The sequence below is a fragment of the Bubalus bubalis genome, chromosome 5 (assembly GCF_019923935.1).
Source record: "Bubalus bubalis isolate 160015118507 breed Murrah chromosome 5, NDDB_SH_1, whole genome shotgun sequence".
NCBI lineage: Eukaryota > Metazoa > Chordata > Mammalia > Artiodactyla > Bovidae > Bubalus > Bubalus bubalis.
The window spans coordinates 37,731,206-37,758,899 of record NC_059161.1 but is presented as its reverse complement, the minus strand read 5'-3'; the positions used below and the strand labels follow the sequence as shown (position 1 = coordinate 37,758,899).

The 27,694-nt window shown below is 38.9% G+C and overlaps 1 protein-coding gene across 5 annotated transcripts in view; it reads right to left on the bottom strand.

Annotated features, from left to right (window-relative positions):
• Positions 1 to 27,694, bottom strand: part of KIF1B (kinesin family member 1B) — a 152,281-nt gene that overhangs the window by 82,491 nt on the left and 42,096 nt on the right. For 2 of the 5 annotated variants that reach the window (XM_045165717.1, XM_045165720.1), the window contains exons 6-14: positions 26,608 to 26,786; positions 25,922 to 26,033; positions 22,718 to 22,795; positions 21,927 to 21,992; positions 17,097 to 17,172; positions 12,349 to 12,427; positions 11,455 to 11,597; positions 10,367 to 10,408; positions 7,408 to 7,619 (exon numbers count right to left, since the gene is read on the bottom strand). In XM_045165717.1, the coding sequence (XP_045021652.1) occupies positions 7,408 to 7,619; positions 10,367 to 10,408; positions 11,455 to 11,597; positions 12,349 to 12,427; positions 17,097 to 17,172; positions 21,927 to 21,992; positions 22,718 to 22,795; positions 25,922 to 26,033; positions 26,608 to 26,786 (987 nt within the window). The remainder of the gene's footprint in view (positions 1 to 7,407; positions 7,620 to 10,366; positions 10,409 to 11,454; positions 11,598 to 12,348; positions 12,428 to 17,096; positions 17,173 to 21,926; positions 21,993 to 22,717; positions 22,796 to 25,921; positions 26,034 to 26,607; positions 26,787 to 27,694) is intronic. The other 3 variants (XM_045165719.1, XM_045165721.1, XM_045165718.1) reach the window with 2 other exon arrangements.

Genomic DNA, 27,694 nt, shown 5'->3' with positions numbered 1-27,694 from the left:
TATGAAGTCTTCCATGTCACACAGTTGTTGCTGTTTAGTCACTAAGTCATGTCTGACTCTTTTGTGACCTCATGGACAGTATCTCACCAGGGTCCTCTGTCCGTGGGATTTCCCAGGCAAGAATACTGGAGTAGGTTGCCACTTCCTTCTCCAGGGGATGTTCCCAACCCAGGGATCAAACCTGCATCTCCTGCATTTGGCAGAAGGATTCTTTACCATTGAGCTACGTCATGTAAACAAATACTAAATAAATTTGTAGGCTTTTCACTTGTTAATCTGCCTTTTGTTACAGAAGCCCCAGCCAAGGACCTAGAAGGGTAAAAAGAAAGATATTTTTCCTCCCCTTCAACACAATACCCCCTTGAACACAGCCCAATTCCCAACATAGAAAGGCTTCATATTAATCTCATCTGAAGGCATGTAGCCACTAGTGAGACAATCTTCCATCTCCAGCTGAGTGTTTATTATGTGCCAGAAACATAAGGACTAAAACATGTTTCCTGTTTTCAAGGAGCTTACTATATACTAGAGAGAGAAAGAAGTAATCATTATTCATTCATTCAGTAATCATATATAACCTCATTACATGCCAAGCCCCGTTCTAGGTAACTAAAGATGTAGCAGGGAACAAAATTCCTACCTCTCATGAGACTTATATTCCAGAAGAGAGACAGAGATAATCAATCCATTTTAATCAATGTCGAGTTTACAGAATCCCAGACTGTGATAAGAGCTTTGTAGAAAAATAAAGCAAAGAAAAGAAAGAATGTAGGGGGAGAAAGCAATCTGCAGTGGGGCTGTCAGAACTGGGCTCATTGACAAGGTTCTACACGAGCAGACAAAAGGGAAGAGCATGGATGTGTGAGGGAATAGGTGGGAAATGTCTAGCATTTTCCAGGAACAACAGCAAAGCTAGAGCAGCAAGTTGCAGGACTGTGATGGGAATGGTAGGAGAACAGCAGGCAGTGTGCTCAATGTTGGAACTGAAGTGCTCACAGGTCTGCCGGAAGGTGGATGAGTCAAGGCTGAGTGATACTCATACTGTGAATGAAGGACAAGCAGGAACTGTTCAGGCCAAAAAAAAAAAAAAAAATGGAGGAAGAAGGGATACCAAAAAGGGAGATGAGCACATGCAAAAAGCAGGAGAAAATGACAGTCATGGATACAAAATTAGAAACTCAGATGATGATGATAATGATGACAAGATAACAATAATGGTAGTGATTCAGGATGAGAAGTCTTCATAGTTCAAAAAATATTTCAAATTCATTTAACAGGCTATTTTATGAAGCCTCTGTGATCCCCCAACATAACTATTAATAATTGTTGCTCAATCACTCAGTTATGTCTGACTCTTTGCAACCCCATGCACTGCAGCATGCCAGGCTTCCCTGTCCTTCACCATCTCTCGGAGCTTGCTCAAACTCATGTCCATTGAGTCGGTGATGCCTTCCAACCATCTTATCCTCTGTCATCCCCTTCTCCTCCTGCCTTCAATCTTTCCCAGCATCAGGGTCTTTTCCAGTGAGTCGGCTCTTCATATCAGGTGGTTAAAGTGCTGGAGCTTCAACTTCAGTATCAGCCCTTCAAATAAATATTCAGGGTTGATTTCCTTTAGCATTGACTGGTTTGATCTCCTTGCAGTCCAAGGGACTCTTCTCCAACAACACAGTTTAAAAACATCAATTCTTCAGCACTCAGCCTTCTTTATGGCCCAACTCTCACATCCATACATGATTACTGGAAAAACCATAGCTTTGACTATAAGGACCTTGGTCGGCAAAGTAATGTCTCTGCTAATATGCTGTTTAGGTTCATCATAGCTTTTCTTCCAAGAAGCATGCATCTTTTAATTTCATGGCAGCGGTCATCATCTGCAGTGATTTTGGAACCCAAGAAAATAAACTCTCTCACTGTTTCCACTGTTTTCCCATCTATTTGTCATGAAGTGATGGAACTGGATGCCATGATCTTAAGGTTGTCTGAATGTTGAGTTTTAAGCCAGCTTTTTCACCCTCCTCTTTCACCTTCATAAAGCAGATGAAGTTCCTTCTTAGCTTCTGCCACAAGGGTGGTGTCATCTGCATAATTGAGGTTATTGATATTTCTCCCAGCAATCTTAATTCCAGCTTGTGCTTCCTCCAGCCCAGCATTTCACATGATGTACTGACTCTGAATAGAAGTTAAATAAGCATGGCGACAATATACAGCCTTGACATACTCCTTTCCCAATTTTGAACCAGTCCGTTGTTCCATGACTGGTTCTAACTGTTGTTTCTTGACCTGCATACAGGTTTCTCAGGAGGCAGGTAACATGGTCTGGTATTCCCATCTCTTTGAGAATTTTCCCCAGTTTGCTGTGATCCACACAGTCAAAGGCTTTAGCATAGTCAATGAAGCAGTAGATGTTTTTCTGGAAATCTCTTGCCTTTTCTATGATCCAACAGATGTTGGCAATTTGATCTCTGGTTCCTCTGCCTTTTCTAAATCCAGCTTGAACATCTGGAAGTTCTCAGCTCACATACTGTTGAAGCCTAGCCTGAAGGATTTTGAGCATTACCTGCTAGATGTGAAATGAGCACAATTGTACGGTAGTTTGAACATTGCCCATTCTGGCAAATGTAATGTAGTTAATGTAGATGACTATTAATATAATTAATGTAGAATTGTAGAAGAGTAGAACAGTTAATGTAGAGAAGTATTAATACCTACATAGAAAGAAACTATGAAGATTTAATACAATAACGCCCTAAGGCACCTGGCACTTGGTTTTCTGGAATGAGGAAGAGAGCATGGTAAAAGCCCAGAGTAAAGACTCATGGAAGCAACTGCTATAGCAAAGGAGTCCAGGAGCCAGCAGAGGAGGGCATGAAGAGGAGGAGGGTGATGATAATAGCGGAGGAGGAGGAGCAACAACGAACAAAGGACAAAACTTAAAACACTCAGAAAAGGCCTAAGCATCAGGGAGGTAGACAGAAAGGGGGCCATGTAGGGGGTACTCAGACATGAGTCTGTTACAAAGTGCAAGAAGCTACAGCCAGCCTACAGTGGAAGGCAGGAGGGCAGAGACAAAAATCACCTGAACTGGCTCTCATTAATCCCCTGAACACACTCACAGACTGAAAGACTAGAATAGCTACCTGACGGCATCTCTACAGTCCTCCAACAGGAATGAACAATCTGCAGCGCAAAGGCCACTCCACAGCCAAGGGAGGAACCACAAGCCGCCACAGAGGGCCAGCAGCCAAGAAAGGCATACAATTCCAAAAGAGGACGGGCAGGAAAGGAAGGGTACCGAGCACCAAGTGATCAACAGCCTCTCTAACTCACCATCAAAGTTATTCAACAGCTCAAATAGGGGAGCATTAATGCTTCTGCAAATGACTGTCAAAGGACAAGTACAATACAAGCAGGCCTCATAACCTGTAAGAGTCTCAGGCTTATTAAAGACAGTTGGCTAGAAACCTTCATGTTGAGTGGCAACTTCAAAAACAAAGGCCCAGGATAACATGATGCCCAAACCACAGCACTTGCACTAGGGCTTATTTTATATACTGTGGTCCACAAGCCACACTGATGTCAGTTATAAAATACAAACTGATCCATGAGATGCTTGAAATACATATTTTTCCTGATTGGTTATTTTTAGAGAAGTAGTATGTCAGAGCTGAGGTTTATCTGGCTCTGTTAAAGCTACTCTTCTGATATTTTGGGGCAACTGTAAACTCACCCCAAGATAGCAATACTGTCTAGGAATCCTCTTACCATCTTGCTGCCAACTCTTATGTGACCTCTCTAATTTTACTCACTACCTGCAGGGTAAGTCAGAATATGACCTCCTTGTAGAAAAGAGATTTAAGGAGTAAGCTGAGGAAGGTACTACCTTCATTCTTTCATTACAGCTTCAAGCTGCAACTATTATGTTGTCTAGAAAGTTATTTTTTTTTAACTCTGAGGAAACAATGTTGAGTGTCATTTAGCAAAACTTCAGCCCTGGAAAAAGCCACTTATTCCAGAGACATTCTAGAAACACAGAGAAACTAAGTGACTATCCTCAGGCTACATTTCTCCCAGAGCCAGGTCTATGGCTGTGTTTCCTGTGTGTTCTTCTTCCAACTAAGGCAGAATCCACAGGCTTTAAATAAGATATTCTAAGAGATAGCTCACCATAAATTAAGAAAGAGTGAGGAATATTCTTTCTTCAAGGCTAAATGACAAACTTAGTATAAATGAAACAGAGATGCCAACAGGATGGTAGCTTCCAGTCTAAGTCACCAATTCACTCTGCAGGCAGGCCTGGCACATCCAGCACTGCCTATAACTTATTCTAGAAGCTGAATTTAAGATTAAACTGAATTGGAATTCATGCTTTAGAAATGAGGAGTCAAGGAGACACTCTTCAAAGGTCTTCTTTCCTACAGGTACTGTACATTAAAAAATCCTGGAAAAACAGAGTGACATCAGGATCATTTTTCAGGCTTGCAGGCATGCTGGGCGCAGGCATCTTTCACCTTTGATCTCACATCATGTCTGTCTGGCTATCTGTACAGCACTGGCTATTAAGTCAGTTCATAATGCTGAACACAAATAAATCTTCATCATGATCAGTTAAGATGGCAGACACGTCCACAGAACAAGTCAGAATAATTTCCCCAGAAAAAAAAATTATAGTTTAGATTAAGATATTTAAATAGTTATACACAGAACATTCCTTGAAGCCATCAGATAAGTTTTACTGTACTGAATGCAGCCTGCTTCATGAGTGAGCAGCTCCAAGTGTGGGGCCCTCGGGCTGCCGAGCACAGCATTTACCCTTGCGTGCTTCTGTAATGGATATCTGTGGATATTTATAGTCTAAAAGCCTGAGCAATGGCACTCACAGTGCTGACACTGATGCCAGACTAATAAACACCAGAGGCACCACCTAGTAGCCATTGCTACATATTTAAAACCTTCTTCTTAAGTCGGAATCCAAATCAAGGATACAACATTTCAACTCACTTTGAGGTGCAGCTAAAAACAGAAAGCAGTTACATGTTACTCTCTTTGCCAGAGATGTGCAGAGGGCCCAGGGTATTTATGATGGATAACCTGGGTCTCTTCCACATGGAAACAGGATATTCAATGAATGAAGCAATAGTAATGCCCTGTGTAAAAGTATTCTACCAACTGACCCTTTTTTTAAAAAGTCAAAAGTAAAGAGAAACAAAGGGACATAAAATGTTAGGAAAATGAATGACCCTCCTGTATTACTGTTTTCCATTACAGTATTTTTCTCCTACAGTCTCATGTCTTAGGAATGCCATTCCTTCACATTCAGAACAATGAAACAGTCTCCAAAATGAGAAATCTGCAAGTATTTCTGTCGTACAACCACTGCCTTGCCCTGTGAACACAGGATGTCATCTGCCTGCAGCATTAAAATGAAGGTCTGCTGACACAGAATTCCCACCATTCACAAACTAGGAGCAGAACTAAGGTGCTTACACTACTACCATGCTGCATTAAAAAACAAGACTGAATGCAAAACCATAAAGAAACTATTTTCTAAAGCTAGTGAAAAAAGGAAATGTCATTTAGATTGGCTTAAAGGAGAATTAAAACACAGAAACTTATTTCTGCTAAAAGTAATAAAACAGTTTTGGGTGGGAAGTAGGGAGGCTGGGGAGAGGGTTCCTTGAATAAAGGCAGTGTTATTCCCTGGAAACTATCCAGAAGATACTGGGCGACCTAACACTTAAAGCATCCAGTTCACATCTTGACTGCTAACATTCAACATTATTTTCAGTTGGTTCCATTTAGCAGTCGGGAAGAAAATTTTTTGTACATCAAGTAGTGTTTAAAGTGTAATCTCATTTGTACATTAAAGTAGGATTCAAATAGTAAGACTCCAAATTTCCAAAGAAAAATGACATTTTATAATAAATGACAGATTCCATGTTTCCTTTCCACAGAATCCCTGCATGTTGCCATTGGCCTGAAGAGAACCCTACATAGCAACTTTGTCACTGATGCCCATCGTGATAAAATACAGAAACAAAAAACAATTCTTGCATAGGCCTTCACTAACATCTTCAGTAAAATTCCAAAGTCAATTTTACAATAGCAGAAATTATCCTTTTCTTTACAATATTTAATGAAAAGATTTCTCACTCCCTGTCCCTTTTTGTCAGGTGTTTGAGAATTTCCCCCCTTTCCACTAACAAATCCTGAAGGAAGCAGCCAGATCATTACTTTTGTTTCTGAAGCACCTTATGTTAGAAGTGACTGAAATGTCAAAGAAAAGGTAGGCTGATTGAGAGGCAGAAGTCAATTCTTCAACATCTTTTGCAGCCTCATCTGCAAACCAAAATGAAAGCATCAACAATTATCAAGCTAAACTCCCTTTTAGCAAAAAGGCTCAGCAAACTTTTTCTATTGTTAACCTGTCAAAGTATGTCACTGTTCTCCACAGTCCTTGAATGAGCAGCCATGGTGAAGAATGCTGAGTGCACGTGACAAGGACTGCTCGCTGGGCACAGGGCTGCAACCCCCCAGCTCCTTACAGTTTCTTTGCCCTCCTTGATTTTCCCACCCTGGACTCTTGAATACAAAGGCCACAAGGGACACATCAAACTCTCATCCTGGAAGTGACAAGCAGGAAAAGAAAAGGCATTTGTGTTGCTGTCTCGATGATGTGATGGATGCCACCACAGGTGGCAACTGTCTGCTCTTGTTGTAGTCACAGAGGGGGAATAACATTCATATTCACAGAGACAGACAAGAAAGCCACTGGGTGGCATGGCGGGTGACCTGCACACACGGGACTCCAGTACACAGCACCAGCACTAAGATCCGTGACCTGCGTGCACCTGCACAGGAGGGGCAGCCCTTCCACTGCAGTGATCACAGGGCTTTCTGTGAACTTCCAGAAAATATAATTTCATTTGTCTCTGAATAAAGCTGGTATAGCTACTCAAATGTGCAAACCTTCTTTTGATTACATATTTTACTAACAGAAGCAGATTCTGCGCTTTGCGGAATTTCATCTTCCAAAGAAACCAAATGTTTAATTAATTAGTTTCCAATGAAACTTCTAACTGAACAATTTCACCATGACTTATAAACTATGGACATATCTACTTATCAACATGACAGATGGACACACCTACTTATCAGTTACCTTGCCTGGCAAACCTCTGACCTGCCCATGCAACTCTCCCTCCCATCCCTGCCTACCCATGTCAGACTCAAGCATTCTGGTGAAGAGAAATTAATCACCTTACAAAGCAGTAATTTCGGGACACCTCTGAGAGTCAGAAAGTTCTTTCATGTCCTGAACCAACATCTCAATGGTTTCTCATCCTTACTCTGCCTTGTAGAATGACACAGAATACCTTCCATTGAGTCTGAGTAGGTACTACCTACCTTCAGACGTTCGATGGCTTCCTCTCCTCCAGGTGTAGACATGATTCTCTCCTGAATACTGGTCACAGATGTTAAGCCCACCTGACTATTGAGTGAGCAGGAAGATGGAGATGAAGTAAGGGACCCCATGGATGCTGTGGAAAAATTGCCAGGACGTTGATTCTCAGAGGCTAGCAAGTACCTATGCTTATTGTTCTGAAAATCTTTCAGATCTAGGAGATAGAAACAAGGGAAGGCAGAAAAAGTAGAAAAGAGGAAAGGAGCAGAAGAAGGAAAAAGACAGGAAGGAACACCAGTGTAAGAAAAGAGAGCATTAAAGCAGCAAGACAAAGACAAGTTATGATACAAAGACAAGTTGTAATTGTTCTAGATGGCAGTTCTCAAACATGACTGTCTTGTTTTTAATACTGGCATTGGAGAGGTTAAGAACTACTCCTAAATTTAGAAACTAGAAAGTCCAGTATGGGTTAACACTGCATCTGGTAGAGGGGCACAGAGCCTCCAAGGACGCTGCTGAAGCCCTGTCCCCACACAACCAGGCTACCTGCCTTCCATCCTATCCACAGCTCCAAATCTGTAATGTCTTAGGTTAACACAACTGTTAAATGCCAGTAGTTCTAACAGCAAAGGAAAAAAAAAGATCATTTATCTGTCAATATGAATATATATCAGCCTGGCCTAGTATCTTAAGGGACTCAGGAAAAACTCCCAAGAATATGTTACATTAAAACAAAAATCTGAGCACTTAGTAGTGTTCTTTGTATGCTAACAAGGATTTTTTAAATATACCTTTTAAAAAAAGAAGAGGTAAGTGCAGAAACTACAGGAGTCTTGTATAAGTCCTGGCTAAGAACTCAGAGCTAATTACCTCAACAGGGATGAACAATGAGTGAACAATGAGCAAATTATTAAATCCGGTGTAGCTCATGTTCATCTACTGGAGCAAGCAAAAATTAAGGCTGATTATCTACTAATTTAAGTAAGACTCTCACTTTGCCTAATGGAATAACCATGAGTCACTGGGAAGCCGAGTTCCTAGTATGATATGCAAGTTTTAGGGAGATACTTTCATTTACTTAAGTCTTTAACAGAATTCTAAGATTTGCTTTTAAACTTAGTTTTGGTAAAAAGAGCCACAAACAACAAATTCATTAAATTGCCATTTGTACTTTTCTTCCTTAGTCATCTTTCTCCAGTAGGCACCAGAGGAAATCCATAGGTACTGATACATTCTTATTTTTAAATTAGCTCATGTTTATATGTAAGACAATCTATACTGCTCAAAATTCATATCAAAACTAAGTAAATTTTCTTTAAAGGATATGAGTCAATACAAAAAGTCAGAAAAAATATTATTAGTTTTCTCTGAGTCTATCCCATGTGAACTTAATCAAAGCCAGTTCCTGAATCCCCTTAAAACCAGTGGTTGCTTCAAGACAGTTTGAGAACCACCATCTGCAAAAATAGAACATAGGAAACCAAGCAAATTTTAAAAGGGAGGTGGGGGTAGGAACTGTTGCAAAAAATTAGCTACCAGGTGGTAGCAGCAAGGTGGGGAAGAACAGGATGGAAGGTCCAGCTGACACATGCAAGCCCTATAAGGCATTAAGTGCAGTGATCAAAACGGAAACTCAGTCGTCAGGGCTGCTCTCCTGCGTGGACACAGAATTAAAACTCAGTCATGCATAGCTTTTTGGGAGATGCCACAACTGCTCAGAAAAAGTGAGGCAACAAGCTGGCAGCAGCAGCACCTGCAGCACAAAAGCAAGAACAAAGGGTGTCTCTCCCACACCAGAACCAGCTGGCTTCGGAAATCTCAGACAGAGCAGTTCCGGTCCAAGAGTCGCTGTGGGTTAGGACATTACAGGGCCTTAGAGGCCGAAACTCAAGACAGCAGCCAGGGCTGCACTGGGCTTCTCCTGTGTCTGCCAAGCCCTATCACATGACCTCCCATAGAAACAAACAAACCAACAAAAATCTAAAACTGAATCACCCCCAAATCAAGATTCTTCATTTATTTATGAGTTATTCATTTATGAGTTAGCTTAAAAGAGTGATAGATATGGAGAGAGTAAGGAGGTGTGATCCCTTTATAAAAAGTCCTCATTTCAAGCACACATTTTTGACCCCCAAGTTTTTAAAAATTTAATTTGTAATTCATGAATGAGTAAAAAAGTTTACCTAATCATCAAGTAAGCTGAGGTCCAATATCTGGAGGAAATATGTTTGGCATAAGCACAGGTGAGTGCTAATCCAACATCACAGAGCTACTCTAGCCCAGAGATTTGGCCAACTAGAAGTGACTTCTTTCAATTATACTTATACACTAAGGCTCAGAGTTAGAGAGCTATTTTAAAAGGATTTTTCTAATAAGTAATCAGACCGTGAGGGATCATGAGGCCACAAAAGGTGCCATAATGATTAAAAATGAGGGCTCTTAGTTACACTACCCAGTCTGACCACATAGAAACCACGGGATCTCATTTAGTGCAAACTAGCCACTCCGGGCAGCAGTGTCCTCTTTGGGAAATCGGGCAAAAAAGGAACTTTGTGCGAGTCACTGACAGGTTTAAAAGAGAGAATATATTCAGGATACCTGGAACAGGCCCTGGCACACTATAAACACTCAATACATGTGAGCTGCTGTCATCACTACCATCCCCATCTATGAGTTTGGATTCAATTTAATCACACAAAACTAAAGTGGAAAAACTAAAGAATAAAGCAATAAGAGGTTTTTAAGCCTCTTGACCTAATTCAAGCCACAGGCTGAAATTCAGCAAAGTCTGTTCTGCTAATGGAAAAGGACAGAAATAGGAATAATTTCTGAATCTACTATGCTCTGTCTGGGATTTCCCTGTTAGGATCGCTGACATGCAAAGCTCATCTTAAGGCTGATCCAGCAGAGGCAGAGTAGCAAGTCAGAGTACTGGAAACCACCAATACATGAGATACACACATTTGCCTCCACTTCCCGAGTAATCATCGATCAATGGATCAACTGAAGGTAAGCAAGAGGGAAAATATAAAAAGGGTCAAAGTTCAGGTTCAGTAGTTTTTGACATAGAGAGGGAACAGAGCAGTATTTGGTATTTGGGAAGCTGAAAATAATTAACACTTAGAATAACACACTACCATTTTACAAAAAGTATGTATTCATTTAAATTCAGGTGTTAATCAGTAAGAAGAACTAAACTAGAAGAGGCCTTGAAAATCTTATTAGAATGCCAAATAATAACATTAATCTGAAACTCAAAAAATAAAAATATGCTTTATTAAGTAAACTCATATACTATTATACTGAATATTCTAGTTAACTCCCTCAGGAGAACTTCTGATTAGACATTTTGTAGGCAGATCACTGAGGTTAGAGAGTCATTTTAAGACAACATTCTAAGACTCTCTGGAAGTCTAATTCTTGAACTTGACAGGATTTGTTTTTTTGCCCCTTCATAAGTTTAAAAGGAGTGAGTTGGGGGGCATTTAACCACTCAAAGGTAAATCTTATCTGAAAGGAGACTGGAATGGTGGGTTTCTTACAAATATATTCAGTATTACTACTACATTAATCCAAAGAAACCCAAAACAGAAAAACAAAAAATTGAAGTAACAATCTTATGAAGTGATTAATTTCACAGTGAGAATAAACATTCCAAATAAACTTCACTGCTGATCTAAAATAGAAATCCAATAACAAATATAAGTAATGATATAAAACATTTTAAAAAGTAATTTCATGAGTTCAAAACCTGATACATGGGTACATAAAAGAAATTCTGAGATCATTTTCAATGAGCTTTTGGGGTGGGCGTGCTGTACAGCTTGTGGGATCTCAGTTCCCCTGACCAAGGATTGAACCTGGGCCATGGCAGTAAAAGCCAAAAATCCTAACCACTATGCCACCAGGGAACTACCCTCAATGGACTCCTTTAAAGGTTAAGAAAAACCCAAAAAACTCTTTATCATCAAGTTTCATGAAGTTCCTTAACTCTAAGTTTAAGAGCCCTAGAAAGGAATAGATTTTGTGCTGATCCTTAATTCACTTACTATCAATAATATCTCCCAGCCCCTGAGCACGAAGAAGGTCCTTCAGCCGTGTCACCTCCTCCTTTAATTCACGAACCAGTTTGGCATTGGGGTCCTCATTGATAACAGCATTACATTTAATTTGTTTTGCACGATCTGCGTATCTAGATCCAAAAAGAAGACACATTTTTGCCATTCCTTAAATGCTCTACTTCTCATAAGTAACATACCATTATTTCTAAAAACAGCTTGAGTGTTTACATATTTTTATGAGCCTTAGTAAAAATACATATGTAGAAAGCATTATTTTTAGTACCTTATAAAGATGTGGGAAAAGGCTCCAGTGAATCTAAGTGATTTCCTCAAGATCACAAAGGAAATAAATATGAGACTAATATCAAAATATATATCGAAACTAATTTATTAGACTATATCAAAAATGTTTTTGATGAGAGAAGAGTTGAAAGTTCCAGATTAATGTAATCGAACCTAATCATATACAAAACTATCCTATTAGTGAACATTCTGTCAATAACTTTTAAAATATTACATGTACTCAAAACTTTACTATTTGTTATGATGTGAGTAAGCCACTTCTATAATGACAAACATGAGAAGGGGACACTTTTTTTTATAGAAAATATTAAGAAGTTTTTACTATTATCTAAAAGTTACCCAAAAATCTCACCAAAGCAAATTTAATATCTTTCCTATGAAAAAGTTCCTACTTTTCTCAATGAAATTGAAAAGTATAAACAGGTTTGTGTGTGTGTATGTGTGTTCCCTGTTATAAAAGGGATGGGTCATTGTTTACTCACGCAACTACCCACACAGCATAAGACAACCCATGGCCTAACAAGATGACTTATGGGGAACACTGTGTTTTCATTAGCTATTGAGATCAAACAGGAGTACCTCAGAGTGCTCAAAGTTTCATCATAGTTGATATCAGCTGGGCTCAGAGCAGCAACCATTGCAGTCCGAGAATTGCCACCTAAAAATATGAATCATGATTATCTCAAATCATACTTGTTTTATTAAAAAACTTCATTGAATGTGTCAAATAAGACAGCAAAACCTCAGATTCTAAGATTTAATCAGTAAATTTTTGAAATGTCCTCAGGCCAGGCATCATTACATGTAAATCTTGGTGTCTGGATGTACTGTGTCCAGTTTCCCTAGATACTCCACTAAAGCCACTCTTAATGATATGAAAGTCACTGGTGACATGAATAGCCATTCTCAGCCACTTCCTTCCATCAGCAACATGTAACACAGCTAATCACTCCCTCCTTATCAAGAAAGAGGGAAAGGGGCTAAAAGAACAGTGAATGACAGGTAAAAGATCCAAAAACATCAGCAAAGAGGAGTTACATTTGATTACGTGCCTCTCTCTCAAAGGAGCATGGGGTTTTCAAAAAGGAACAACAGTTTGAAGCAGGTGTGTGGTCAGATAAACAATTACTCCACAGTTCATGTCCTGAAGTAAACAAGACATGGGAGCAAGCCCTGATTTAAAGGTGGGCAATAATATCACAGGAAAGATATTAAAGATGCTCACTAAAGTAGCACCCTGGTTACTCTATTAGCTAAGATGGCAGAGCAGGAAGACCCTGAGCTCACCTCTTTCCACAGGCACACAAAATAACAACTATTCACAAAGCAACTTTTGGTAAGAAAAATCAAACGACTAGCAGAAAAGTCCTTAAAACTAAAGAAGGAATAACAAGGAGACAGGTAGGTGGGGCAGAGATATGGAATAGTCAAACCCACAGCCCTGCGTGGTTGAGCCACAAATGAGGATAATTGCAACTGCAGAGGTTCTCCACAAAGAGCAAGGGGTCTGAGCTCCACATGGACTCCTGCACCAAAAAGATAAGCCCCCAGAAAGTTTGATTTGAAGCCCAGCAGGGCTTACTTTTGGGAAAGCCAGAGGGCTGTGGGAAGAGAGACTCCACTCTTAAGGAGTACCCACACAATCTCACATGCCCCAGGACCCAGGACAGAGGCAGTAACCTGAAAGGAGACTAAGTCAGACCCCTGGGCTGATCCTGGAGGACAAGAGCCAGGAGTGCTCCCTGGAGGCAGCCAATTTGGGGAGCTCATTCTACCACAAGGACACTGGCACAGAAAGTTCCACTTTGGAATTCTCCCTCTAGCTGATAAGTGCTGGGACTTGCCTTACCCACCAGCAGGTCTGCTGTCTTAAGACCCCAGAACCCACAGCCACCCAGTCCTGTCTACCTGAGTGCCCAGGACCTGCGCCCTACCCCACACCAGCACACTGGCACTAGCCCCAGCCCCAGCCCCAAGGACCCCTAGGGCCCTACAGTCAGAGACCCTGGGCCCCAGCTGTGCCCACCAACAGGCTGGCACTAGCCCCAGGATGTCCTGGGCTCCAGTCCCATCTGCCAACAGGCTGATAGCACATCCAAGATACCCTGGACCCTGCAGCTACTCTAGCATCTAGCCCTACTCACCGGCATGCCAACACCAGCTTTGGGACACCAGATTCTGCAAGCATCCTGTCAGGAACTGGCCCTGCCTGCCAGCAGACTGACAACACATCTAGGCCCCCAGCCTTGGAACCACCCGCTCCAGAACTCAGCCCCATCCACCAATGGATGGCAGCCTCCACACAACACAGGGCCTGGAAACCAACCAGAACAGGGGTCAGCCACACCTCCCAGAATTCCCACAGCAGCCAGCCTGCCACAACAGAAGGACCCATGCAGCCCAAACATGGGACACCCCTAGAGCATACAGCTCTGGCGACCAGAGGGAAGTGCACTGCTGGGATACACAGGACGTCTCCTGCAAAAGGCCACTTCTCCAAGGTCAGGACACCTAACCAACCTACCAGATACACACAATAAAAACAATAAATTGGGCAAAATGAGGCAACAGAGAAATATGTTCAAAACGAAGGAACAAGATAAAACCCTGGAAGAACTAAGTGGAAAAGGCAATCTACCAAATAGAGAGTTCATGGTAATGATTGTAAAGATGTTCAAAGACCTCAGGAGAAGAATAAATGAACAGAGTAAGAAGTTAGAAGTTTTTAACAAGAGTTAGAAAATACAAAGAAGAACCAAAAAAAAAAAAAAAAAATTAAGAATAACTGAAATGAAAAATACACTAGAAGGAATCAACAGTAGATTAGATGATACAGAGGAATGGATTAGGGAGCTGGAAGATGGAATCATGAAGATAACTAAGGCTGAACAGAAAAAAGAATAAGAAGAAATGAGGACGGTTTAAGAGACCCCTGGTACAACATCAAGTGTATGAACACAAGGCTGCCCAAGGAGAAGAGGGAGAGAACACATTTGAAGATATAATAGATGAAAACTTCCCTAACCTGGGGAAGAAAAAAGACATCCAGGAAGCACAGAGAGGATCAACAAACAGGATCAACCCAAAGAGGATCACTCTAGATACATTGTAATTAAAATGGCAAAAATTAAAGATAAGGAGAGAATATTAAAAGCAGCAAGGGAAAAGAAACAAGTTACTGTAAGGCTATCAGCTGACTTTCCAGAAGAAACTCTCTAGAAGAGAGTGGCACAACATATTTAAAATGATGAAAGGGAAAAACCTATAACTAATCATCTCTAGCTGGCAAGGCTTTCATTCAGATTTAATGGAGATGTCAAAATTGTTACATTTAAGCAAGAGCTAAAAGAATTCAGCACCACCAAACCAGAGGGTGGGAAGATTTGGGAGAATGGCATTGAAACATGTATAATATCATGTATGAAACGAGTTGCCAGTCCAGGTTCGATGCACGATACTGGATGCTTGGGGCTGGTGCACCGGGACGACCCAGAGGAATGGTATGGGGAGGGAGGAGGGAGGAGGGTTCAGGATGGGGAACACATGTATACCTGCGGCGGATCCATTTTGATATTTGGCAAAACTAATACAATATTGTAACGTTTAAAAATAAAATAAAATTTAAAAAAATAAATAAAATCAAATGTAGTTAAAAAAAAAAAGAATTCAGCACTACCAAACCAGTTTTACAAGAAATGTTAAAGGGACTTCTCTAAGTAAAAAAGAAAAGGCCACAACTAAAAACATGAGAACTACAAAAGGAAAAATCTCATTGGTAAAGGCAAATATACAGTAAAGGTAGTAAATCAGTCATGTATATAAAGCAAGTAGGAAGGTTAACAGACAAAAGTAGTAAAATCATCTCTATCCTCGATAAAGAGTTACTGCTACTGCTGCTGCTAAGTCGCTTCAGTCGTGTCCGACTCTGTGTGACCCCAGAGACGGCAGCCCACCAGGCTCCCCCGTCCCTGGGATTCTCAAAGCAAGAACACTGGAGTGGGTTGCCATTTCCTTCTCCAATGCATGAAAGTGAAAAGTGAAAGTGAAGTCGCTCAGTCGTGTCCGACTCCTAGCGACCCCATGGACTGCAGCCCACCAGGCTCCTCCTTCCATGGGATTTTCCAGGCAAGAGTACTAGAGTGGGGTGCCATTGCCTTCTCCGCAATAAAGAGTTAAGGGATACACAAAACAAAAGATGTAAAATACGATGTTAAAACATTAACATGAGTTGGAGGAGCAGTAAAAAGGCTGGGTTGTTAAAATGCATGAACTTAGATCAATAATTCAAAATAATCCACATATAAAGATAGCTATGTACAGTTGGGACATACAGTGAATAACTACATAACATCTTTGTATGGTAACATACCATTAAGTAAACTTATTGGTGATTTGTTTGAAATGCATAGAAATACCAAATCGCCTTTTGTGTAACAGGAACTAACAGAGTGCTGTAGGTCAACTATACTTCAAAAACAAACAAACAAACACAGAAAAAGAGAACAGACTTGTGGTAACAGTGGCAGTGGTTAGGGCAGAGGGGAAATTAGATGAATGTAGTCCAAAGGTACAAACTTCCAGTTACAAGATAAATACTAGGAATATAATCTACAACACGATAAATGTAATTAACACTGCAGTATGTTATATATGAAGCTGAAGCTCCAATACTTTGGCCACCTGATGCGAAGAGCCAACTCATTAAAAAAGACCCCGATGCTGGGAAAGACTGAAGGCAGGAGAAGAAGGGGATGACAGAGAATGAGATGTCTGGATGGCATCACCAAATCAATGGATATGAGTTTGAGCAAGCTCCAGGAGATAATGAAGGACAGGGAAGCCTGGTGTTCTGCAGTTCACGGAGTTGCAAAGAGTCAGACATGACTAAGCGACTGAAAGACGACCATGTTATATATGACAGTTGTTGAGGGAGTAAATCTTGAGTTCTCATCACAAGAAAAATTATTTTTCTATTTCTTTAATTTGTTTAATCTATACAGGATAATAGATGTTCACTAAACTTATTGTGATAACCATTTCATGATGTATATAAGCCAAATCATTATGCTGCACACCTTCAATTTATACAGTTCTGTATGGTCAATTATATCTCAAAAAAACTGGTATAAATAAATAAATACAATTAAGGTAAGCAAATTCAACCAACTTAAATCAAGAGTAAAAATGAAAAAAGAGAAAGATCACTCAAGTTAGTAACAGAGATTATTCTTCTCAAAAAGCAGACACACAGGAAAATGAATCACAAAGATAATTGGTAAACAGCTTCAAAAAGATGATTGCACATCTTTAAAAAGATGATTACATACCTAGATTTTCTCGAAGGAGCCAAGTAAGTACAGAATCTCTGTAGGGAATAAAATCAGTTTTCTTCTTCTTCTTACTCTATTAAACAGAAAGAAATGGCCTTAGCCTTTCTTAGCATTTTTAGAGAGGAATAATTCAGATGGAAGGCAAACCAGTCTAAAACTTCCAAGTAAATTAAATTACAGTGGGGTGCCATCACTGTTGAAATTTAACACTCACAGCTTCAGTTCTTCACAAAACCAAAAGCTCATTTAATAAATAATTATTTCTTATTATATTTCATTCTGAAAAATTTATAGTATTCACAGCAGTTTGGAGAATACCCTAATGAACTACCATATATCCATCACGCAGCTCTGACCATTATCATATTTCACCAATCACGTTTCAATTTCACTCAAAGTCTTTCCTACATTTTTTTCTTTCTGAACCATTCTGGAGGAAACTACAGACCCTATGCCCTTTTATCCCTAAACACTTCAGCAGATAAGGACATTCTCTTACACAGCCACAGTTCAATGACCAAAGTCAGGAAATTTAACACCAATGTAACACTACTATCTAATATCCTGTCATTTATAGCTTGTGTAGGGCTCTAAAGCAAATCCACATTTCACCTAAAAATACTTCAGGTATATATCTCTAACAGAGAAAGACTTTATAAAAAAGAAAAAAGTAACTATAAGACCACTCTCACACTTAACAAAATTAACAATGATTTTTTTAATATCATCTAATAGCAAACCTCAAATAATAATGTTTACTTTTACAGAGGGGCAAATATGAATCTTGTGCATTCCAGGTTGGATGTGTAGGAGCAACTCATTTAATTAATAAATTTATCTAGTCAACCACCAAATCATCAAGGTAGTTACTGCATATCTCGTAACTCTTACATTGTAAAACATATTAGGTTTCTTTAAAAGGAAATTATGTCAAAAATATATCAGACCATTAGAATTAGGAGTCAAAGTGAAAAGGTCTAAGAAAGCGATGCAATTTGCTGATAAGGAGATTTAGAGAGACTGCAAGATAAACTTTCTATATTTATCAAAAGTTTCCTTGTACTGCTCTCTCCATGGCCCATCTCATTATCACAGGATAAAGCAAAAGACACCAATGCAAAACCAGTGCTGAGATGAAGGAAATTATACCCTCTGAAAGTAAAACACAATGCAAATGCTTTGGCTACTCCAATATCTGCTGGCTGACTACTGTGTGGTGATAATTAAAGAAGTTACTAAGGGGAAAGCCATGTTTCACTGATAGGCATCTCCCCAGTAACAGGCAGTTTAATAATCTATTCCTAGCATAATCTGAGGTCATATTAAACTAAGGATGACCTCAGTTCAGTTCAGTCACTAAGTCATGTCTGACTGTTTGTGACCCCATGGACTGCAGCACACCAGGCTTCCCTGTCCATCACCAACTCCCGGAACTTGCTCCAACTCGTGTCCCTTGAGTCAGTGATGCCATCCAACCATCTCATTCTCTGTTGTTCCCTTCTCCTCCTGCCTTCAATCTTTCCCAGCATCAGGGTCTTTTCCAATGAGTCCATTCTTCACATCAGGTGCCCAAAGTACTAGAGCTTCAGCATCAGTCCCTCCAATGAACATTCAGGACTGATTTCCTTTAGGATTGACTGGTTTGATATCCTTGGAGCCCAAGGGACTCTCAAGAGTCTTCTCCAACACCACAGTTCAAAAGCTTCAATTCTTTGGCACTCAGCTTTCTTTATAGTCCAACTCTCACATTCATACATGACTAGTGGGAAAAACATAGCTTTGACTAGATGGACCTTTGTCAGCAAAGCAACCTCTCTGCTTTTTAATATGCTTTCTAGGTTTGTCATAGCTTTTCTTCCAAGGAGCAAACATCTTTTAATTTCATGGCTGCAGTCACAATCTGCAGTGATTTTTGAGCCCAAGAAAATAAAGTCTGTCACTGTTTCCATTGTTTCCCCATTTATTTGCCATGAAGTGACGGGACCAGATGCCATGATCTTCGTTTTTTGAATGTTTAGTTTTAAGCCAGCTTTTTCACTCTCCTCTTTCACTTTCATCAAGAGGCTCTTCAGTTCCTCTTCACTTTCTGCCATAAGGGTGGTGCATCTGCATATCTGAGGTTATTGAGCATGATCTACTTCTTAGTAAATCCTGGGTATTCAGAAAAAGAGTACTAAGTAGCTGACTTCTGACTTGTTGAGAAGGAAAGGAAGTAGGCAAGTTGGTACTTGAATTGCATCTCATCAAACATGTCCCCTACATCTTGAGATGGCTGAATAGCATCACCGACTCAATGGACATGAACCTGAGCAAACTCCCAGAGATAGTGAAGGACAGGCGGAGGAAGCCTGGCATGCTGCAGTCCATGGGGTCGCAAAGAGTCAGGCTAAGTCATCTTAGTGACTGAACAACACCTCATCCTGCTCCACCCACAGACACATTCACCTATGAGGACATCATTTCCCACAGCAGGTTGTATTCCTAAGTTACACAGACCTTTAAGGAGAATTAATCCTCTCAGTCATTCATAGCTGAGTGGGACTTTCATTCCACATGAAATCCTTGGGGCCTGCAACCTCAGTTTATCTCCATTCCCCACTGCATCTAAACACTTCACTTTGCCTATCCTTAGTACTGAAAATGCTGCAAGATTTAAAGTATGCCAATTATAATGACTGTAAAAATAAGTAAGCAGTGTCAGATTCTAAAATGTTCCATATTCATTTCTGTCAATTAGGCTAAACTAAGAAGGAGTAGCTAAACGAAGAAGTATAAATAGAACTTCAATCTTTTCCATTTAAAAATATCCCAGAACTTTAGCCATTTCTTCTCTGCTTGCTCTCATACAAATTAATGTCCTTCCTATTCTCACATCCACAATTTTTTTAAAAAACTAAGTGTTTTAGCCGCTACATAACAAGCTTTACTTAGATCACTAACCTCACTAAAAAATACTATCTAAGTATGGATGGAAATAATCCTGTTTCTCTTCCCAGTGAAAATAATGATACATCTTAATTCACCAAAAATCATGCTTGTTATATAAAAATTAACATTTATTTCTGATCTGTTACAGTTTATGACACAGACACAGAGTACTAAACTGGGTTTTATAAAACATATTATAAAAGATCATTTGCAAAATTTTGTGACATAGATCAGTGAGGGCAATCACGGAAAAAATACTTTGTAAACTTTTCCTCTGGTTGATACAGATGTAAACAGATGAGCAAATGGACAGGAAAAGTTAGAATAATCACTAAATTTTAAGTCTTCATTGTTCTAGGACCTAGATTAGATATTGGAAGAATATCTACACATGCATTATATCAAATAGCAGAGAGATGTTTTAGTCTCAGGCAGCTCTGTCCAATGAACAGAACAAAACAAAAAGCAAAAACCCAGAAAACCTGCACTTTTAAAAATATTTTTATAGAACTAGAGAATATGCAAATCTATATTTTTAAATGTATTTCAAAGCAGACACTGCCTCTCTCCCCCATGATACTCTTGTGATTCAGATCAAACTATTAAGTGCCCTATTATTTATGCAAAAGAGTATTAATAAATTTTAGAATATCTGTGTAGAAATATAAGGAAAAGGAAAATCTACTGTATCTGGATTAATAAGAATGCAAACAATATTTTCTGGAAACATTTAACGGTTAAAAACAGTTAGAAATTTAATTTTATCTTAGAGCTTTCAATTTATGTATAATCAAAGAATAAAAAAAAATTTAATAATTTAAATAATCCATGACTTTTCATGGCAGAAAACCTATATGGCAGTAACCTATATGCCTCCTAAGAGCAATAAAATAAATTTTTTATGGGCACCATTCTAAAACATAGCTGGCTTCTTGAAATGATAGCTACATTTTTCTTAAACCTCTTTGTATTGGTGTGCTATTTCATAATTCACAGTCACCCTAAATAGCAATTCTAAATTCCAGAGCTAGAAAACAAATATAATGCTTCTTCAAGTTTCCATTCCTACTTATGCCTCCAAGCATCCTGCTGAGGATTTAAAATCAGCAACTGATTATACAGCTAGATCATTTCTACCAAGCCCCACCATACCTTGCTGGTGCAGTTATCCTACGGGGAAAAGCATTTAAAAGAGAATGAGAACACACGATAAGCCTCCAAACAGAAAATATTTTAAGTCATTAAAAAAAATTTTTTAAGTCATAAATTGAATATCACTTCTCAGAGACAAGCAAGAAAACATTTAATCCTTTTTAGAGATTCAAATGAGGTACTAAACTAGAGCATAAAATAACCAGCACTTCCTTAGCTTCTAACCTAAATAACGAAGCCCCTTATACAAAAATTGTTTCAACTATTTTTGTATAAGGGGCTTTGTTTTAATTCTAAGAAATAAGAAAAAATAAAACTACTTTAAAAAATAGTTTATTGGCCCACAAATCAACAGCATTTGCCAAGGCAAATTGCTCAAAATACTCCAAAATGTACAGTATCCTGTTTAGAAAAGATTACATAGAAAATAATATGCAATAAATATACTTGCTCTTACAAGAGCTACAAAATAAGGCTCAAACAGTCAAACCTTAAGTCTTTGCAAAGACCTAGTTTAATTCTAGCCTTTACAGATCTACATTTACTTTCATTCGCCTTAATCGCTTTTATTTTCAGTACAAAGTCAAAGTGTGCCATACCTACTATCTTATCTGAAAAGCTCTAAAAAGAGAAAGACATGATATAAAAGGAAAAAAGAGAATACCCTTTATGAGCAATCATAAAATATTAGTCAAATACATTTGCTGAGTAGACAAACTTTCCCTTACAATGAAGAGTAACACTTACCACCTCTGCCAAGGCTGAAATGACTTTACCCAGAGTTGTAAGAGACTTATTAATATTTGCTCCTTCCTGAAATCAATATCAAACATAAAAGAATTATGATAAAGAATTCTACTACTGCCACATCATACATGATAACATAAAATACAACTAGCCATATGCTAACATTATTTTTTTATTTACAACCACAAGTTCTAAAAACCTTCTTTAACCCTCAATTTTTTTTCCTTTCCACTTGTTGACAGGCCAAGACCACATGCCTAACTCACAGTCCTAATTATCATCACGATGTCTGTGCTCGAAAAACTCACAGATGCACCTTCTTTCCACAACTCACTGACGTGCAATTTCTCCTCTTGTTAAGCAAATCTCTAGAAAAGACCATGCTTGTTCTCACATCTGGATTTGTGTACCGTTTTCTAATTATTGTCCCTTACTTCCGTCTAACCAAATTCTAACCATTCCTCAAAATACAATTCAGTTTTCACCTTGACTATGAAGTCCTCCTTAACTATTATCATGTAACATATCTTGCACTGAAGTTATAAGTCAGAAGTCAGAAAATTTCTTCTGTCGATGGTTTTGTGGGCCGCGCGGCCTCTGCTGCAACTTCTCAACCTATCACTGTAGCACGAAGGCAGCCACAGACAATACATGAACAGACGCAGCTGTGTCCCAAGAAAATTTTATCTATGAAAACAGGCAGTGGGCTGATTTGTCCTGTTGGCCATAGCTTGCTAACCTGTGTCATAGAGCATTTACTGACTAGGCTATTTACTTGGTAAAATAAATACCTTTAATCGAGTCCCTTTGGCACCAGTTGAATCAGCTCGTTCACTTCCTGCTAGATCCACCAAGCTGATTTTACTGACCTGGTAAAGAACATTGAGGCAATTAAAAAATAAGCAAGGGAGAAGCAGAAAACATTTAGAGGCAAGAAATTAAAAGATTAAGGCATAGGGAACACTAAAAAGATTAATTAGGCCTCATATGTGGCACAGGAAGACAAATATACGGCAGTCAATTTAAACAGCATGCAAAACGAGTTCACAGCAATTATCTTGGTTTAAAAGAATTTCAGAATAAACATATCTTAAAATGCTATGTCATAAAAATACATAAAACTCATTAACCCATTAAGTGACATATTAAAAATGAAGCTTTAGCAACTGAAATTCTCACACTGTTGATGGGAATGCAAAATGATATGATCGCTTTGAAAGCAGTTTGGCAGAGTCTTAAGAATCTGAACAAAAACTGACCGTAAGACTCAACTATCCTACGAGTTATTTACCATGAAAAACAAAAAACAAGCACACACACAAAGACTTTCATGTACACAAGTGTTTATGGCATCTTCATTTGTAATGATAAAAAACTGGAAACAATCTAATGCCCATCAACAGATGAATTAATGAGCAAACTGTGAGATATCTACACAATGGAATACTAATCACTCATGGAAACGAGTGAACTATTGATACATACAACAACACGGATGAATCGCAAAACCATTATGCTAAGTTGAAAGAAGCCAGGCTGAAAATAATACATACCATATGATTCTATTTATATAAAACTCTGCAAAGTGTAAACTAATCTATAGTGACAAAAAGCCAATCAGAGATGGCCTGAGGATGAGGGTGGAAGAGATTACAAAGGAGCATGAGGCAACTCTTTAGGGTAACAGAAATCCTCATTATCTGAACTGTGGTACCAGTTTTGCAGGTGTACAGTAACCCCCTCCTTATATCTCATTTCCCTTCCCATGGTTTCAGTTATCCATGGTCAACTATGTGAAAGTCGCTCAGTCGTGTCCGACTCTTTGCTACCCCATGGATTATACTCCATGGAATTCTCCAGATCAGAACACTGGAGTGGGTAGCCTTTCCCTTCTTCAGGGGATCTTCCCAACCCAGGGATTGAACCCAGGTCCTCCTTATTGCAGGCAGATTCTTTACCACATGAGCCACAAAGGAAGCCCAAGAATACTGGAGTAGGTAGCCTATCCCTTCTCTAGTAGATCTTTGGTAAGTATTAAATGGAAAATTCCCAAAACAAACAATCCATAGGTTTTTAGTTGTGTGTCATTTTAAGTAGCATGAAGAAATCTCACTCCATCCCCATCCATGCCCAGGATGCAATCACCCCTTTATCCAGCATGTCCCACTAATCAGTACCTTAGTAGCCATCTCAGTTACCAGATTAGCTCTTGGGGTATCACAGTTCTGGTGTTCAAGTGATCTTTATTTTAATAATGGTCCCAAAACACAAAAGCAGTAATACTGATAATCCAGGTATGTCAAAAAGAAGCTTTTGACATATAAATACAGAGCTTCTCTTAAGTGTATGCTGAGGTTGCTACTATCTACGGTAGCAATGAATCTTCTATTCATGAAATTGTGAAGAGGGAAAAAGAAATTCCTGTTAGTTTTCACTGCTGAACTTCAGGCTGCAAAAGTTATGCCCACAGTATGTGATAACTGCTTCATTAAGAGGGAAAAGGCACTAAGCTTGTACAAAAAGATATTTTGAGAGTCAGAGAGACAACACTTATATATCAATATCACAGTATATTGTTATAATTGTCCTATTTTTATTATTGCTGTTGTTAATCTCTTAATGTCCCTAATTTATAAATTAAACTTTATCACAGGTATACATATATGAGAAAAAAACAATATATATAAGGGTTTTGATACTATCTACAGTTGCTGGCATCCACTGAGGGTCATGGAAAGTATCCCCTGCAGATGGGGGGGAAGAGTTTACTATATACATATTTGACCCAGTTTTATACTCCAAATATATGTGGTTTATTATACTTCAATAATACCTCAATAAAGTTGTTTTTTAAAAAATGCTTTGGTAAAGTATCCAAAATGGATTGTCAAGGAAGCTATGGTTATGGGGTTAATATCATTATTGTTGTAGAGCTGACATCATGGAAGAAAAGAAAAAAATGCTTTCACACAGGATGTTCCTTGGTGCCATTCAGACAAATACTACTAAATTACATTAATACAGAACCTCTGGCTAAGCAGTGTCAAGCTATTTGATTACTTATATGAAGAGTATATTTTAAAAAAATAATCTTCAGCTAAAAACAAACAAGTCATCAAGTAAAAGGTGATTTTAGTTTTTAATGATAGTAGCATCACAAAGTTCTCAGGCAAGATCTTTCATAAGAGCCAGTATAATAACTAACTTCAGATTTAAAAATTCAGCTGCATGCTACTTAGGAAAGTAGGCAGAATAGAAATCAACATAAGTTTATTAGTAATGCCAATAAAATTAACATTTATTAAATGGCTATGCTGTGTCAGGCATTAGATACATGCACTTAACCTATATTAATATTTACTCCTCCTTACCAATCCTATGAAGTTAGAGAAACTGAGGCACAAAGAGTTTAAGTGACTTGCCCAACATAACACTGCTGAAAAATGGAAGAGCCAAGATCTAAAGCAAGCAATTTAATTCCAATCTACTATATTCAGCCAACCACTATAGAAAATGAGAAATTAACAAGCTCAGGCATTTGAAGAACACCAAAAATGCTGTGTAGTTATTTTTATCCCCCAAAATTAAACACATCTTGTTTGCTTAAACAGTTTAATTCCACAGTAATATTATCAGAGCTCAAAAAAGTAAAATACATATACCAAAGATGTTAGTAAGGTAATTGAGAGGTTCCGATCAAGAAACAAAGGAAGGATTTTCTTCCCTTCAGAACTGCTTAACCCTCTTGCATGGAGTAGTTTTTGAGACTCAAGTGTCTTGGTTTGTTTCTTATTTTCTACCTTGCAATTTCACTTAAAAACCCACACTCAGAACTGGTATAGAGTGGAATATAAATGACAAGCATAAAGTATAAGATACCCTCCATTAAGTAAAAGGGCACTTTCCTCCCTTCCACAAAATCCAAAGGTAGCAAGAGAGGCTTACGGAAACCTCCATTCCACACAACTCAAGCCCAGACACTGATGTTCTCCTACCTTCTCAGTGGAAAGGTTGGTCTCAGTATCATGTTTCTTCTGGGTGAAGACAATGGTGAACACAGCGTGGGAACGGCTACTTGTTTCATTCATGTTGGTAGCTGCCACTGTCCTAAAAAATATAAAGGTGATCACATGATAATAGAATCCTTAGATGAATGTTAAAATGACAGCAGCCTCCAAATTATAAGCATAACAATCACAAGCAACAGTTTTAAACTTCTTCATATTACAAGACTGCCATTTCCACAAAACTGTTCTGAATACTTTGTGATCCTATCAAGCTACCTCCAACTTCAAAGGCACCCCATCAGAATCATTTTTCATACTCCAGCTCTACCTTCAGAAAGCACCAAGGCATCTGATTTTTATTGTTCATTAAGTGCTCAATTATTCCAGAATCAATTACTACCATAGGCATGTGATGACCAACATTTTACCATGACTTGATCAAAACCTAACAGCAGAACTTAACCAAAGTTCTGATTTGGATCAGTAGTGTGCTGTCTGGATAAGAACACCAAATATGCTGAGACCACTGTTTTTCCTGCACAGCCAAAGGATCAGAGCACTCCACGATAAAATCAACTTCCACAGCTATAAATGTGGTTTCAAACCCTTAACCAGGAACTAAGGGACTCAAAATGTACCAAAAACCTCGATCATGAGTCTGTTTCCTCCCATACCTGGCTTTGTTCCCAGCGTCCATGAGGTCAGCAATGTCTGTGTAGGAAGTGACTGCCAACTTTGACAGGTCCTCCACATAAGGGCCAAGAAGGGGATGTTCACGCACACGCAGATGACCCTTGTTTTTGGGATTCAGCAAGTCTCGTACTCTTTCACAGTAAATTTCCATGTAGCTCACCTAAGAATATGTTATTAAAGTGATTTAGAGGACTTGGAAAAAGAAATCCTATACATTAAAAAGTTTAAATCTTTTTATTTTTGCATCTTTTATTAAAAGCTCTACAATTTGAGATCAACAGCCTTTACAGTGTGAAATGCCATAGTTCCAGTCCCTTTCATTCTCTTACCAGTAGCACAGATATAACTCAGTACTGGTGGTAAAGGATCTTCCCAACTCAGGGATCGAACCTATGTCTCTTGCATCTCCTGCATTGGCAGGTGGATTCTTTACTACTAGTACCACTTGCAAAGCCCTTTTAGTAATCAATTATTAGGGCTTCCCGGGTAGCTCAGTGGTTAAGAATCTGCCTGCCGATGCAGGAGACGCAGGTTTGATCCCTGGGTTGGGAAGATCCCCTGGGGAAGGAAATGGCAACCCACTCCAATATTCTTGCCTGGGAGATCCCAGGAACAGAGGAGACTGGTGGGCTACATATAGTCCATGGGGTCACAAAAGAGTCAGACACAACTTAGTGACTAAACAACAACAAATCAGTTATTCACGGGGCTTTTTTTCTAATGTATGATGTTGTCAATAACTGAGGATTAAAATTACTCCAAAAGCTTGAAAATAAGATTTCTAGTAGTGTTAAAACTTAGTCAAAAAGATACCCTGGAAAGAAAATTTCCAGCCAAAAGAAATGTAAGTGACAAAGCACTGAGGTAGAAATGTTCCTGGTGTGTTCCAGAAATGGCTGAAGCAGAGTGAACAAGGGAGAGAAACAGGAGAGGGGGTAGGGGTCCCACCAATGTAAAGAAAAACAAAATATCAACCAGGGATCCACCCTATGCTCCAAAAAGGCCTGTGAACTCTGCATAATATGAAAGAAAATGGCATCCTCTTCTACTACCTTTAAGTTCGAAAAT